The sequence below is a fragment of the Coturnix japonica genome, chromosome 4, assembly GCF_054131305.1.
Source record: "Coturnix japonica strain WE chromosome 4, WE-NBRP24, whole genome shotgun sequence".
NCBI classification, from domain to species: domain Eukaryota; kingdom Metazoa; phylum Chordata; class Aves; order Galliformes; family Phasianidae; genus Coturnix; species Coturnix japonica.
Window position 1 is genome coordinate 60,987,429 of NC_140666.1, and position 14,355 is coordinate 61,001,783.

Genomic DNA, 14,355 nt, shown 5'->3' on the forward strand with positions numbered 1-14,355 from the left:
AAATGGGGCGAGGGGAAAAGGGCAGCCTCCTGCGCCGGGCTGCAGAGCACTGTTCCCGCTTTGTCTCTGGCATTCCCAATGGGGAACTCCCTTTGAAAGAGCTGCTGTGATGGAGGGTGCGGGAGAGCTATGGAAATATTATTCAGCTTAATTTAAGAAATCTGCATAAATATCAGTCATGGCAAACAGCTTCCTTATCTTACAAAATATTGCATTTTTATGGCTACTGTATTGTTTCCCAGCATTTTGCGGCCATAATATCAGCTTACTCATGAGATCCCTGATTATATAAGGAGCAGAGTGAAGTTTCTCTGTGCTTGTAGAGTTTAAGAGGAATGATAAATTTGGTCTGGATTATAGGTGTATTTTTTGCAGTTTAGAGTGAATGCTAATGATGAATCTTCTTCATGTTTTTATAGGTACTGACCTTTTTGGCTGCTGTTTTGGTTATGCACAATTATGAGATCAGGTACAGGGATTTCAAATCTTGGTTATACTTGTGTGCAGAAGCACAGTAGAAGTTGTACTGTGTGTCTTTTCTGTATTTGTTTCCCAGTATGTTCTAGACTTTTCTGTCCTTTGGAGAATAAATTGTATAATGTTTTTTCTTCATTTTAACTCAGCCCATTCTGATAGCATATGGTCAAATTCCAGCTGAAACGTTTTTTTTTGTTCAGTGTCACCTTTAGATCAGAAAATGAAATGTGAAATAGATTAAGGAAAAGAACAAAAAGCACTCACAAATGAGAAGGCATGCTTTTTAATAGCTGGAAGGATACACGCAGTGTCATGGTTAAAAAGCAAGATTGCAGACTACCTTGTCTATAGTGAATATACCTCCATTTGTATGTTTAACATTAGTTCAGCACAGGCAAATTCTTCTTCTTGGGAAGTTCAAAAAACAAAATGAAGTGTTTTATGCTTATCCAAGACCTTTGCTTTTTCTGTTCAGGAACAGTTTGCTGTTGTTTTTTCTTTCATTCTATCCATATATGTCCATGAAGTTTGCATTTTCTGCATTAAAGTGCTTGTGACTGTGGATGATGTCATCCTTTCCTCCATGGACTTCCCATGAGAAGGCACAAATCAAGCGCTTTTTGGAAGCACAGGACTGAGCTAGGTTTTCTGGAAAATGATCACCTTTGAGATAAAAGCTGAAGGTATTACTTTAGAGCCTATAAGTAATCTTATTGTGAGTCTAAAGCCTTTGCTCCAGGGGAGAAGTTTACTTTAGCCTAGACTTTAGAGTAGGATTTACATTAGTATTGAAGTATATATTATGCCAGTTTTTAGTTCTGAAATAGCTGTGCTTGTTTGTGATCTGTATTCCTTTGAGTTCAGAGGTTTATGCCCCTTATTGGGGAACAACCTGCTGTACTGCCAAGTAGCTGCTAGATAAGAAATCCTGCAAAGACTTGTGTTACCAATGGATAGACTTACCCCCTCTCAGAGTGATCCTGCATGACTGGAAGGGAAATAGTGAAGCAGAACAGTGATATTGCACATCTGTGTTCTGAAATACTAATATGGAGTGGTCAGAAACCAAGTAGCTTAGAAAACCAAACCTTTTCAACCTGTAGCTTTGCATTAATGCCAGACTAGGATCTATAAACACAATCTGAGTATTTCAGAAAGGATATGACCTTATGCGCATAACCTGATGCAAGTGAAAGATCTGGATCTCCAATATTCAGTCCCTTCTGAAGGAGCTCAGCAATGAAAAGGAAAGTCTTCAACATCATAGAATCATGGAATCACAGAATGGTTTGGGTTGGAACATATTCTTAAGATCATCTAGTTCCAAGACCCCTGCTATAGTCAGGGACACCTCCCGCTAGATCAGGTTGCTCAAAGCCCCATCCAGCCTGTCCTCGAACACCTGCAGGACAGGGGCATCTACAAGCTCTGGGCAACCTGTTCTAGTGTCTCATCACTCTCAAGTAAAGAATTTCTTCCTAACATCTTGTCCAAGTCTACCCTCTTCCAATTTAAAGACATTTCCCCTCATCCTGTCACTACATGCCCTTATAAAAGTCCCTTCCCATCTTTCCTGTAAAAAATCTGTTTAATGATTCTGAGGGGGTAAAGTCAGTAAGTGTTTTGAATTTTAATTCATTGGGAAATGCATATCAGAGGTGCATGAGAACTCCAGGATACCATGGCTGAAGTTATTTGGGAGAAGTATTCACCATCAGCAGGTTGTCTCTGTAAAGAAAACACAAAATATCACAGTTCATTTCAGTGGTTAATTTTCTGTACAGGAATGTTCACAGAACTAGTATGAACAGGTTTTCTTTGAAGTTATCTCTGAATAAGGAGAACTGTAACATATGCCATGAACTAATGATGTCATTATAAGCTAGCTGCATATTTTCTTTTTTTAAAAAGTAGAAGTCTAAGCATATGATTAGCAGCAAAAACATTCTTTAATGACAAACAACAATAATTTTTCCCTTAAAACATCAGATTATAACAACTGGAGGGCAACAAATCTTCTAAAGGAAAAAGGATAGCTACTTGAATCAGACCATTATCAGCAAATCAGTTCTGTTTATGACCTTGCAAAATTTCTAGCTGTTCCAATATTGCAAAGGAAATGATAAATATTTGGCCACTGTTTGGAATAGGAATGAAATCAAGCCATTCTGCAACTCTTGAATTGGTGTTGATCTGTGTAAAACTACTTCAGATAAGATAAGCAGTGACATAGTAAAGATTTCATAGGAGCTGTCTAAATGAATAATTTCTCCGTTGCATTCTAGCGTTCTAATGGAGTGGTTAATTATAGAGATTTGTGAAAGAAGAGAAAGCTCTGGTCCTCCCATTTATCCTTTTCTCTGTGTTCTTGTGTCTCTGTTCAGTCTGTGAAATCGTTTTTTCTTACAATGCAAACATGTAGAACATCGTTTCTCCTCTATCTTCTTCATCATACTCGTGTAGCTGTTGTTCCATCTTCATTTTCACTTGCTTACAGACTCAAGGCATAATTCTCCAGGCTTGTCTTCAGTCCCACAGCTGTCTGAAACTGTTTTTTTTGCTGAGGACTTCATTAAAACTTGTATGACTTAATCTCAAAAACCCTGCATAAAACTAATCTTGATCTCCACACTACTTGTGAGGCTGTTGATCTCGCTCTGAGATTTATGATCTCTGCGGTAAAAGTTTCAGCTGACTGCCACTGTATTGTATGATTTCCTGTGCTTATTGTAACAAGGAGGAGGGATAATCCTTAGTGTATCAGGTATGTTAATTATTTGAGCATCCATTATTACTTTTAATAATGTGTATCAAATTGCTTCATTATTCCATGGTCCCTATTAAGATGTGATAGAAACCTGTGTAGTCAAAGATTCCACAGCAGATTGCAGTGTTACTAGCTTCTCCTATAAACTGTCATAATGCATAAAAGTGTAATAATTTTCCTCATGAAATAGTGTTGTTGAGTATTTTATTACCAGTTCACTGCCTCTTCAAGGAACATTTACCATGCAGTAAATACAGGACTAATTATATACCATCAGTGTACATTGTTACCTACCACAACAGAACTGGAAGGTCTGTATTGTTTTTAAATGACTTAAATCTTCTTTCAGTAATCATTTTAAAAAATTTCTTTGCCCACAGGGTGGAGTTCATTTCTTTTGTTCTTGGAAGCTGAAAAGCAAAAAGGGACATTTCAACTTTTCTTGATAAAGGTAAGACAGCATCTATTGATATGATAAAGCGCTGTTCATTATCATGAGCTCATAGAAAGTTTGTCAATGGAGGATTTGCTTATTCTGTGGGTCGCTTTTTTTTTTTTTTTTTGTTTCTTTTTTCTTTTTTCAAGTTCTGTGCTTTGTAGTAAGTTCAGTATGTGATAACATAAGTTGCATTGGGAAAGGAATGTGTAATTCTACCACAGGTATCAGTAAAACCTCTGAAGATAAGCAAGTACATGTAGATCAACATGACAAAGTGGATAGCAATTTGTTCTACTATCGAAGCTTGAGACATTTTCCATCTGTCATTCACCTGGCCCACCCAACCGTTCTCCATAGAGTTTACACATATTCAGTGAGAAGTCTTAAATAAATAAGAAAGAGTTGTCCATACTGCTTCTCAAGGAAAATGTACAGGCTTGGTCTAAATTGCTGCATGAGAACTAAGAGTCTTAAGACCTATTTTAATTGAGATATGCTTTCAAAAATAAGTAGCAAAAGCCTATCCCACTTTTTATTATTGGAAATAGAGAAGAGGTTGAAATTCTAGGTCTCCTCTGAGATGCTTTCTCCAATGATGTTTGATTTCCATTGTGCTAAAATGTCTTTCTATAACTGGTACAGAACACGTGTGAAACATTTAAAGGTGCAGTGTAACTTAGTATTGACCTGCTCACTGCACATTTTGATGCCAAAATTAGGTAGGCCCTGCAAATCTATTCAATTCTATTGCAAGCCTACTGCAATTTCTGTTCAATAGGACTTGAATTCACACACAGCCATTTAGCAGTTATCAACTGATAGAGGCTGCAGACTCTGTCTGAACATGGCAATGTGTTAAATGATAACAGATTTTTGTTTTAGTGCCTATATAACTTTAACTTTTGAGATACTCTTAGGGAAGTACTATATAGTATTTTAGCAATAAAGCAGCATAAGCATGACACAGTGTATGAATGCAGCTTTATTAGTTTACAGATGCTTACTATACTATAGTATGCAACTAGAAGGAGAGTGAGCTATAAGCTTCATAACCTTAAGGTTATATAGGCTGATAGACGTTAAGAGTTGCATTGCCTTCTTACTTAGCAAAATATACAGGAAAAGTATATATTTGATAAAAACATTTTCTTTCCAATTTTTTGACTGGTTTATGAAATTATAGTTTGACTTTGATCACCTATTCCCTGATAATACAAAAAATTCCCTTGAGTTCAGTAAAATCCTTCAAATGAACCTTGGTGCAGCTCTCCTTCCCACTCTTTTGCATCTCATGAAGCTGTTACCCCTCATTTCAAAAGTTCACATTTTGTCACTGTTCTTTTTTGTTTACTCAGCATGCAGTCTAAACTGCTTCTGGGTGAATTAATTCTGAATCAATCCTGAAAGGGGAGAGAAATTTTCCTGCTAAAGTGGTACAGCTGTTGGAGGACTTGTGGACCCTTAGTAAAGGAATCTGTTTCAGTGTTAGACTGCTAAAGATGCAGGGGGAAAAATTGCTATGCTAACATACATAAAACTGTATTAATAATAATTTAGAGATAAATTAATATGGCCTAAACTTAATCTCATTCTGGCAATACTCATGTTGAAGGATATGAGAATTTACTGAATTAGAATCTAATTGAGTTTTGTTTTTTTTTTTCTCTTTTTAAATTTTTTTATTCTTCTTTGCATTGGAGAACTCATTTCAAATATCTTTAAGTATATAATAGTACTGTATATAATGTGTTAATTTGTTGGTTAGAGTCCAATACCTTTCTACCCACTGTAAGACTTAGCTTCTCTTTAAAGCCCCAAACTGTAGTGAAACAAAATGTTCTTTATTTTATTTTATTTTATTTTATTTTATTTTATTTTATTTTATTTTATTTTATTTTATTTTATTTTATTTTATTTTATTTTATTTTATTTTATTTTATTTATTTTTTGCACTGAATCAGAGTTATTCCTCCATGGAGACTGCTCTATGGTTCTTGTGCATCCATTAAACATTTTCTGGTGATATCTGTAATAGGTTAGATCCAGCTCATTGCACTTCTTTCTGAATTTGGAAAAATTAGATATGTTCGCAGTCCCTGGGGTGTTTGGTTCCCTGTAGGTGCACAGAGTAGCCTTTAGAACAGGTCAGCAAGAAAGACTTTGCATGGGCTTGGTTACTCTGTGGGGGTGTAGAAGCTAGGAGTTCATACTCCAAGTTTATCAATAGACAACTGGGTTTAAGAATTATGTTTATTGATAGAAATTCCCAAATGTGATCAGTGACAGATTTGGTTCTTGTCTGCTATGAGTCAGTGCTCATGTAGATCTGTGGGAGGAACTTAAGCTATACAAGGTAGAATCACATAATAGTATCACTGAAAAACAAGTGCATTATAATTTATGAGATCTCATATTCACTGCACTATAACCATTCTTTCAGGTTAAATCCTCTTGCAGTAGCTGCGGGTTTCATGAATCATGAATCTTAACTATACCCTACCTTGCACCTCTGGTCTGCTACACAAAGGCTGTCTTTGAGTACTAAATTAATTTAGATTTATTTTTGATGTTAGATGCTTCCACGTTATACACTGAAAGTTTTATACTCTGAGAATTGTGTATAACCATAGGACAAATACTTTGAAAACTGACAATGCAAGTGGGCTGCAGATTCAGTTATACTTTCTCCTGGGTGCAGTCCAAGTTAATGTTTTAGAAGAGTATTATAACTAGAGTCACTGAGAGAGGAGACTGAGGGAGGAGGAGAGTCAGAAACTGTCCTTCATCTTCCCTTCCCCCAGATATAACTAACAGTGCAGGTTTTTTTTTTAATCATAATGTAGCTTAAGTGCAAACTTGACAGTCCTTCCCGTGTGTGTCCTAATTTATTTCCCTGACCTTTTTTAAAAATCATGAACTCCTTGGGGCAGAAGCAATCTTCATATGGGTCTGTTTTACAGCAGAACACAGAACTTTTTTGCTTGTTCCCACTGAACAAGACTGTGTCAGAAAGCAAAGGCTACCCCCAATAATAATATTTGTCTCAAAGGAGCTTGACCTTTCTCTGTGATGATTTTGGAAACAAAATGCAGGAATGCATAATATCACAAATGAAGCAAGGAAAATAGGGTGGTTGCTTTCCTTAAATATGAACAGATCATTGATACTGCTCAAATGTTTGTTTTACTGGGGGAGCCTAACTTCCCAGGTAGTTAAACATTTTCTTGACTTGCTTATTTTAGATATTTTCACTAACTGATTGTAATCTAATTATCAAAGTATAATGCCAGTATAATACCATGTTGTTGTATTTTATGTCTAAAAGTCAATTAGTACAAGAGATGGAGCCAAGAAGAAGAGATATTACCCACAAGGTAAATTTAACTGCAGTTGAAAAACTGTGCTAGTGTGTAGTTCACCATGTAGTACACCATGTGTAGTACAGATTCTTAAGTACAGTGTTTTCTATTGACTCTTATGTTGGATTATAGAATGCATTAGCTCCTGAGAAAATTTAAGAAAAATGGAAGAGTAATGCTTAATTTTAGCTAGTGAGGAGTAGGGAGGAGGAGTCAGTCCCTGCTGACAAGTGAGGTACAGGATTTGGGGAGGGCCAAACTAATCCTAAGGGGAATGTGTGATTCAAAGTGCTGTTTTAGCAAGGGATGAAAAGGGAAAGATTTGGGGGGGAGGGGGGGGAGGGTGGTTAGTGGTATGATTTATTGCTCAGCTTGGAAGAACTGAAGCTTTAGGAGGGTTGGGAATGAGATTCTCTTGAGGGAATCACACAGTGCATGGAAAAGTCACTGCCCAAAGTCTTGGCTTTGATGTCATCTAAAGGAAAAATCTTGTTCAGGTAATGCATAAAAAGATTAATTAGAAATAAAATAAAACAAAGTGCTGTGGCAAGGGCAGAATAACTTAATCTTTGCAACCTTGAGGGATCAAAAGCAGTATGTAAGTACAGGATCTAAACCCACCTTATCTTGGTACAGAACATACTATTTGCTCCTTCCCTGGCCTTGAATTAAAAGGCAAACTTTTCCTAGGATGCCTAACAAGTTCTTGCCACTGGTAGTAGAAACAAACCTATGATATTCTATGGAACAATGAGTAATTTTCATTATGAATGCACATCTTGTGGGTGTGTGAAGTAGCACATCCAGTTCTGGGAAGGTGATGGGTGGCAAGTTAAGAGTAAAATAGGAGTCTGTGCAAGAGTTCATTTTTGTCAACTAAGCGTATTTTAACTGGACTCCAGAATATCTGTGTTAAAATATTGACAGTGTCAATCAGTGCTGCCTACCGGAATAACATTTAATGTGCTGTGTCAAGATAGTAAAGTGAAAGCATTGTGATAATGTATTAATTTGAAATCAGTGAGACTGAAGGACACAGTTAAAATAAATCACATGTTGCTCTCCTGAATAGTGGTAACTGAACTTTCAGTACATTTCTGGAGAATTTATTTGAAATGGTAGCACAGCCTACCATCATGTGATTGGGATGTTGAGATATTTAACAGCAAAGTTTTTTCTTGAAATACCACATGTTGTTTATCACTGCTTTGTCTGCAGTTCAGTTACTTGGATAATATATTGCACAACCTATTGGCATGTTGTATGTATAGAAGTGTTTCTGGAAGCTTGGAAATATGGAAATACTTATTTGCTAATCATGACCTAAAAAGAAAGGATTAAACCTTCCGTAGAGATCAAAATGTTGCATTGAGAAAATCAAAGTCCACAAACATGAGCTAAACCACGTTTGACATGTTAGACTTTGATTTCTCCAGGAGACTTGCTATGTTATTTGGTTCTGTTTTTAAAACCCAAAGTGTAAATCAGAGCAAGCTAATTTTATAATTATTCCCCACAGACATACAAGTAATTTAGTCTCAACGTGCTTATTTTACAAAGACAGAATCATTCAAAAAAAGGAGTGCTGAGAAACCACAAGTGGTTTGAGCAATAGAGGCTCAGAGCTTTTGCAAACATGCACGTGTTTAAAATGTGGCAGTATTAGTTTAAAAGCTGTGAAGTACTCTGTCTTTCTTTGTGGTTTCATGACTGTCCTTAGGAGAGACTAAGAAACTGGGAGCTCAGGGAATTGTTTTGGTGATGGCAGCATTAGTCATTAATTTATGTTAAATTTCAGGAAAACACTCAGTTTTTCAGACATAAGGAACTCAGAATATAATCATGTTAATTTAAGTTACTGCTGGAGGAGAGACTGCTCCTGACTATCAAGTTGAAAATACTTTTCCCTGTCTCAATAGCTTGAGGAAGTGACGGCTGACAGAATTTGGAAAGAGCGCCATGTACAAATGTGTTAAAATAAAGTTTATAGATTTAACCTGTATATAAATCTCTAGAAAGATGCTCAGACATGATCCACTGAACTTTTTAATGACCACATTAATATGTTTAGTGAGTCACATCAGTTCTCTGACAGATACATAGACAAGACTTAAAAGGAAACAAACCTATGACCATGGCAGAATTTAAATGCCCTACATTTTCTTATACAAGATACAATATGGTGATTTTTTTTTCTTCATTTTTCAGTAGTACTAACAATAGCAATACATGGCGAAGAGCTCTCAAAAGTTCTGCACCAAGAGCAATAATCTTTTATTAGCTACTTAGTATTTTCTTCTTTTACCAGCAAGGATTAAGCTAGCAACTTGAGTTTGGCTGCCTTGAGATCTCAAAGGTGAATTGTAACTTGCTTCCCTTATTTAAATTACTTCTTAAATAAACTTATATTGATCTTTTTCTTAGTATTATTTTCTTAGTATTGTTTTTTTTTCCTAAATTATTATTATTTTTTTAATTAATTTATTTATTTTTAAAATCACTGAGGGGAAAAAAAGAGAGACCTCTGCTGGTTTTGGTGTGGTTTTATGCATATATATATATATATAGATATATATTTATAATATATATCTATATCTATACTTACAGTTATTTCCTATGGTGCAGATACAAAACAGATGTCTAAGTACACCTTGTTAACAAACAGACTGTTTGCATTTCCTGTGTGAATTTTTGGAATCAAATAACTAATCCTACATCAGGCAATGTATCATGTTTTAAATCCAAGTGTCTTGCTTCATACAATTCTGGAATAAGTTATCTAGCTGTATTTGAGGTCTACGGCAGCTGGGACTGATATTTAAATCTTTATTTCTCGGTTATTTTCAAAAGACCTTCTGGAATAAGGCACCACATTTTTCAGTAATGGGATTTAGGGCTATAACTTCATAAAGCTTGTAAAATTTCAAGCCCTGTTCAAAATAGGATATTAGAGTTGGGAAGCCAAGGTAACGTGAATTACAAAAAACAAGCAAACAAGAAGGGTAGTAAAATTAAATACTAGACTTTCTGGCAATTTCCTTAATTTCTAGTATAAAATGGTTGCAGGTATTTTCCAAATAGATTAGTTGGTTTCTTAAGTCGCTATTTATTTTCCATCTTCCAGTCTGGAGAGTTCGCTCTGACTTAAGATAAATTTAGGCTCTGTATAATATTGTAAAATATATTTAGAACTTTTATCTGAGTTCTATATAACTTTCTTAATACTGGTACTTCTGTGACAAGTACCAGTTTCACTGCTGTAGGGAAAAATTAGATATTTAACTTAAGAAATATAGTCTGAATGAGCATAGAGTTTAGTGGACTGAGGAAAGGAATTCTTTTAAATTTTCGAGTCAGACTTCTGCATGGACTTATTTTGTTCTAATCTTCAGTGTTTTAATACCAGTCCCCAGTTTACCAAACTAATATAAACCAGGGACTCCAAACCTTGGTCTTTGGTCAAAAGTCCAAGTCATTGCTCTCTTCTCTAATAGTTATGTCTTCTATTTCCCATCAGCGAATGTATGTTTTAAATCACTGAGTCCAGGTTTCAAAATTGCATCCTAAATTTGAGAACCTTGTGCAGCAGAGATTCTGTGTGCTGTATCCTCAGTGAGGTCAGCAATATGACAACCATTGGTGCCTGCTCATCAGAAATTCTCCTCTGTTATGTCATTTTATTGATTTACGTGCTATGAACATGATTTTTCAGTTTTAGTTCTTACAGTCCTGTTTTTCAGCTTTTGCAGGAATATAAGTAAGATGTAATTTCTGCAAAGTTATAATGTAGATGCACTGTTTCACAACTTTCATCTAAAAAATTATTTGCAGCTAAAATATTTATTCACAATTGGATATAAAATCCTCAAATGTATTCATCTTCAAATTGCTATTTTACTTTAAATAGTTATCAAAGTTAAGTGCTGTTTATACATGCTTCTTTTTAGTTTTAGTGTTAGATACTTATGCATTTAGTTCTCTATTTATTATCTGCAGCATGTGCTTTTTTTTCATTATGATTTCAAATATTTAATACCTATAATTTACCCTACAGTTCTTGAGTTTTAGATGTTGGGCTTACAGTTTTTGAAATATCAACTTAGATAGGTGGGAATTAATGTTCCATAATGTCTTTATAGTTCTTTGTTGTGTGAGGAAGTTGTAATAAGTGACTTATTTAGCTGTATTTAGCCATTTATGCTTGTTATAAATGTCATCATGCACAATAAAAAATAAATATAGTGAATATTGGAAGGACACAACAACAGAAAGTTTCACTTATTTTGTGACAAAACAAAGCATTACACTTTTAGAACAGCAGCAAACGCGCAAAGCCTACTGAGTATAATTATTCAGATATATGTCTATCATTTACAGGCAAATGAATAATTGCACTAGACACTTCCCTTTTCTTCTTTTTAGTAGTAGAACCTTAGCAGATGTGGTACCTACTGAAGAGAGCCTGTAGTGTTTTTAAGGTATGTTCACAAATGTAAACATGGCAAAATTTTGCTACAAAGACCATTAGAGCATATCTTTTATGAGGTTCATAACGTTGACTGTGAGAAAGTAAACTTCCTGATGGATACTCCTATGAGAATTCTAGCTCTGTCATTATAAAGATGCAAACACGAATATGCATGCTGGATCTTTTGTGAGAATAAAAAACACTAAACAATAGGAGGTGGCAGGTACAGAGACCTAGGAAGCTATTTCCATAATGCCATGAATTATAAAATTATACGTGGACTTAAAATGCTTATAAGTAAGAGATAATGTTTCACATACATTTTATTTTAAAGGCTTTTCATTCTAGTTGTATTTAATGATACTTTATAGGTGTTACAATTCTATAGAAGTTCAGTAGTGCAAAATAGATTGTCTCCATAAAGACTCTAAAAGTATACTCAAAGAACTTTTTATTAGGTTTTCCTCCATTAGTCTATATGCAGTTAAAAGCTACAATTAAAATGTCATCTCAGATATTCGAGCATTGAATTTGTTCAAGGTTTTCAGATCTGTGTCCAAAAGATTTAAAAACATACAGAGTGAGAAAATGATTGTATAGTACTTCAAAAGCGGTGCATGCTCCTGTTTGGCTGCCAAAACTACCCTTGAAAACCTTATTTAAAATGATAGAGATTTACAGCACTCGTGTGTGCAGTGGACAAATGGAAATGAAAATGTAATTGCAGACACTCATCAAAACCGCCAGCTTTCAGTTAGCTTCAGTTAAAGTACAGTTTATTATGAAGTGATGCAGTAAAGCTGGTAGAATTTTGCCAAACCTATGCTGGAACTAAATGAGTTAGAAGTAGGAGGTTAAAGACCCAATCTGTACCATACTGGGTTAAACTGGAAATTTCCCATTGACTTTAACAGTAGCCAAGAAATCTAACTTGTATAATGTCAATTAATGTAATTATTAGAACTATTATTTTATTAATTCACATATGTTAAAATAAGAATGAATTATTATTTTTAGGGATGGACTTTATCAATGTTTACAAATACCTGAAGTGAGGGTCCAAATTGAACAGACCCAAGTTCAATTCATTGAGTGTCCAGTGCCAGGACAAGAAGCACTGAGCATAAACTGGAACACAGGAGGTTCCCTCTAAATACCATACAGTACTTCTGTGCCTCTGGGACACTGGCATAGATGCCCAGAGAGGCTGTGGAGTCTCCTCTTTGGGTTTTGTCAGCTTTGCTGGAGCACTCTATGAGGTATTTATAGCAGCCCTATACCAGATGCAGGAAGAAGGATGCTACACGATCTGGCATGAACTCTACAAAGATAAAGTTTCGTTTTCAGAATGTTATGATGTATTTGTAGCAGGATGGATTTGTACCTCCTCTGCTTTTCTGTGCTATGAAGTTTTTGCAACTTTTGTAGAGTAAGTGGGCAACATGAAGCTGCAGTTATCATCTCAATGAACCGTGGCTTATGATTACTTTTACTACACACTGAATATTATACACACTAATATCAATTTGATATTAAATATTTGAACAATGTTGAAGTAAGTTTGTCAGCTAGCAGTTGTCAGGGTGCAGTTTGAATTTTTCCCCTTCTCATTACAGTAAAGATGAAGCTTTCTGCACTTTTTAATGAGGGACAGCTTTCTTTTCTCCTTTCCCCCAAATGCTCCTCCAACACAAATCTTGTTGTCCTTAGTTGTCATAGTGTAACCATTCTTCATAAATAGGAGTCAGACTATAAGATAAATTCCCATTTAAAAATATTATTGCTTTTTCAATATTTTATTGCATGATTCTTCTAATAATATCAATACCTATCTATATCTCTATCAATCAATCTATCAGTATAACCGGTGTCATGGTAAACTGCGACCTGAACTCTGCAGTATGTAGCTGAGTATGGTGAAAGATAGAGATGTCCTTAAGTGTGTAATTGGGTGGGGAATATGGGATTTATTGGAGTATTTGTTGAATTACACTCAGATCAGATGATGGTGCGGTATTATTTCATATTAGGAAATGCTATTAACAAAGGTAAAAGTTTTCTCCTTCACTTTCATTTCATTTTAAATATTAATGTTTTCAAGTTTCAATGAATTTGTGGGCTTCTTGCAGTATATGTGGGATTGGTGAAGGTAAATGCTGGCTGGTTAAAGCAGTTCAACTCTAGGAAAAAAAGAAAAAAAGGATGATTGTGTGGAAAATGTAATCTGTTGAGAAAATGAGAAAATTATGAGAGGAAAAATAATTGTCATGTTCCAAATGCACATGCATGTGCACACACATTTCTTCCACGTATAATCACATTGCAGTCCAGGATAAAGTGAACAGGAAAGCCTATGCAGATTTTAGTAAGTGATCCCTGCAATGTGAAATGTAGGAGGTGAAAAGCTCTGCTGAATATCAATTGGTTTATCTATGTTAGAGATGAAAAAATACTTTCTCATCTCAATTTTTAAAATTCTTTCAATAAATGCACTTGAAAATACGCTCTCTAGAGTTGCCATTTATTTGTTGTTGCAGTAGTGTCAAGAATTTCAGGGAATTCTCTTGTCTTGACTCTGAACTTTTGAAGCCTTTGATCTGATATAGTCATCATTTATATTTATAAATTTGGCAGCCAAATACCCACCCGTGATAGTTTCTATCAAAGAAATCCAGACCAAATATGCAGATTTAAAACAATTTTTAGAGCCCATTTATCTAGTTTGGACTCACTTATTCATGCAATAATTACTCATAGAGGTTTTTGCACAACTGTTTTTTTATAGGTTTGCTGTTGTCCATAAATAGTAGTCAGATTGGCAGGAGAGGATTTTGCAGGCTCTTCT

The 14,355-nt window shown here is 35.1% G+C and overlaps 1 protein-coding gene across 6 annotated transcripts in view; it reads left to right on the forward strand.

The window, feature by feature from the left end:
• BMPR1B (bone morphogenetic protein receptor type 1B) overlaps positions 1-14,355 on the forward strand; it is a 231,485-nt gene that overhangs the window by 47,178 nt on the left and 169,952 nt on the right. For 4 of the 6 annotated variants that reach the window (XM_085547072.1, XM_085547073.1, XM_085547071.1 and 1 more), the window contains exon 2: positions 3,625-3,695. Coding sequence is in view for 2 of the 6 variants with exons in the window: in XM_085547075.1 (XP_085403201.1) it covers positions 460-469; positions 3,625-3,695 (81 nt within the window). In the remaining 4 variants the exon portion in view is untranslated. Of the gene's footprint in view, positions 1-419; positions 470-3,624; positions 3,696-14,355 lie in introns of all 6 variants that reach the window. The other 2 variants (XM_085547075.1, XM_032443976.2) reach the window with 1 other exon arrangement.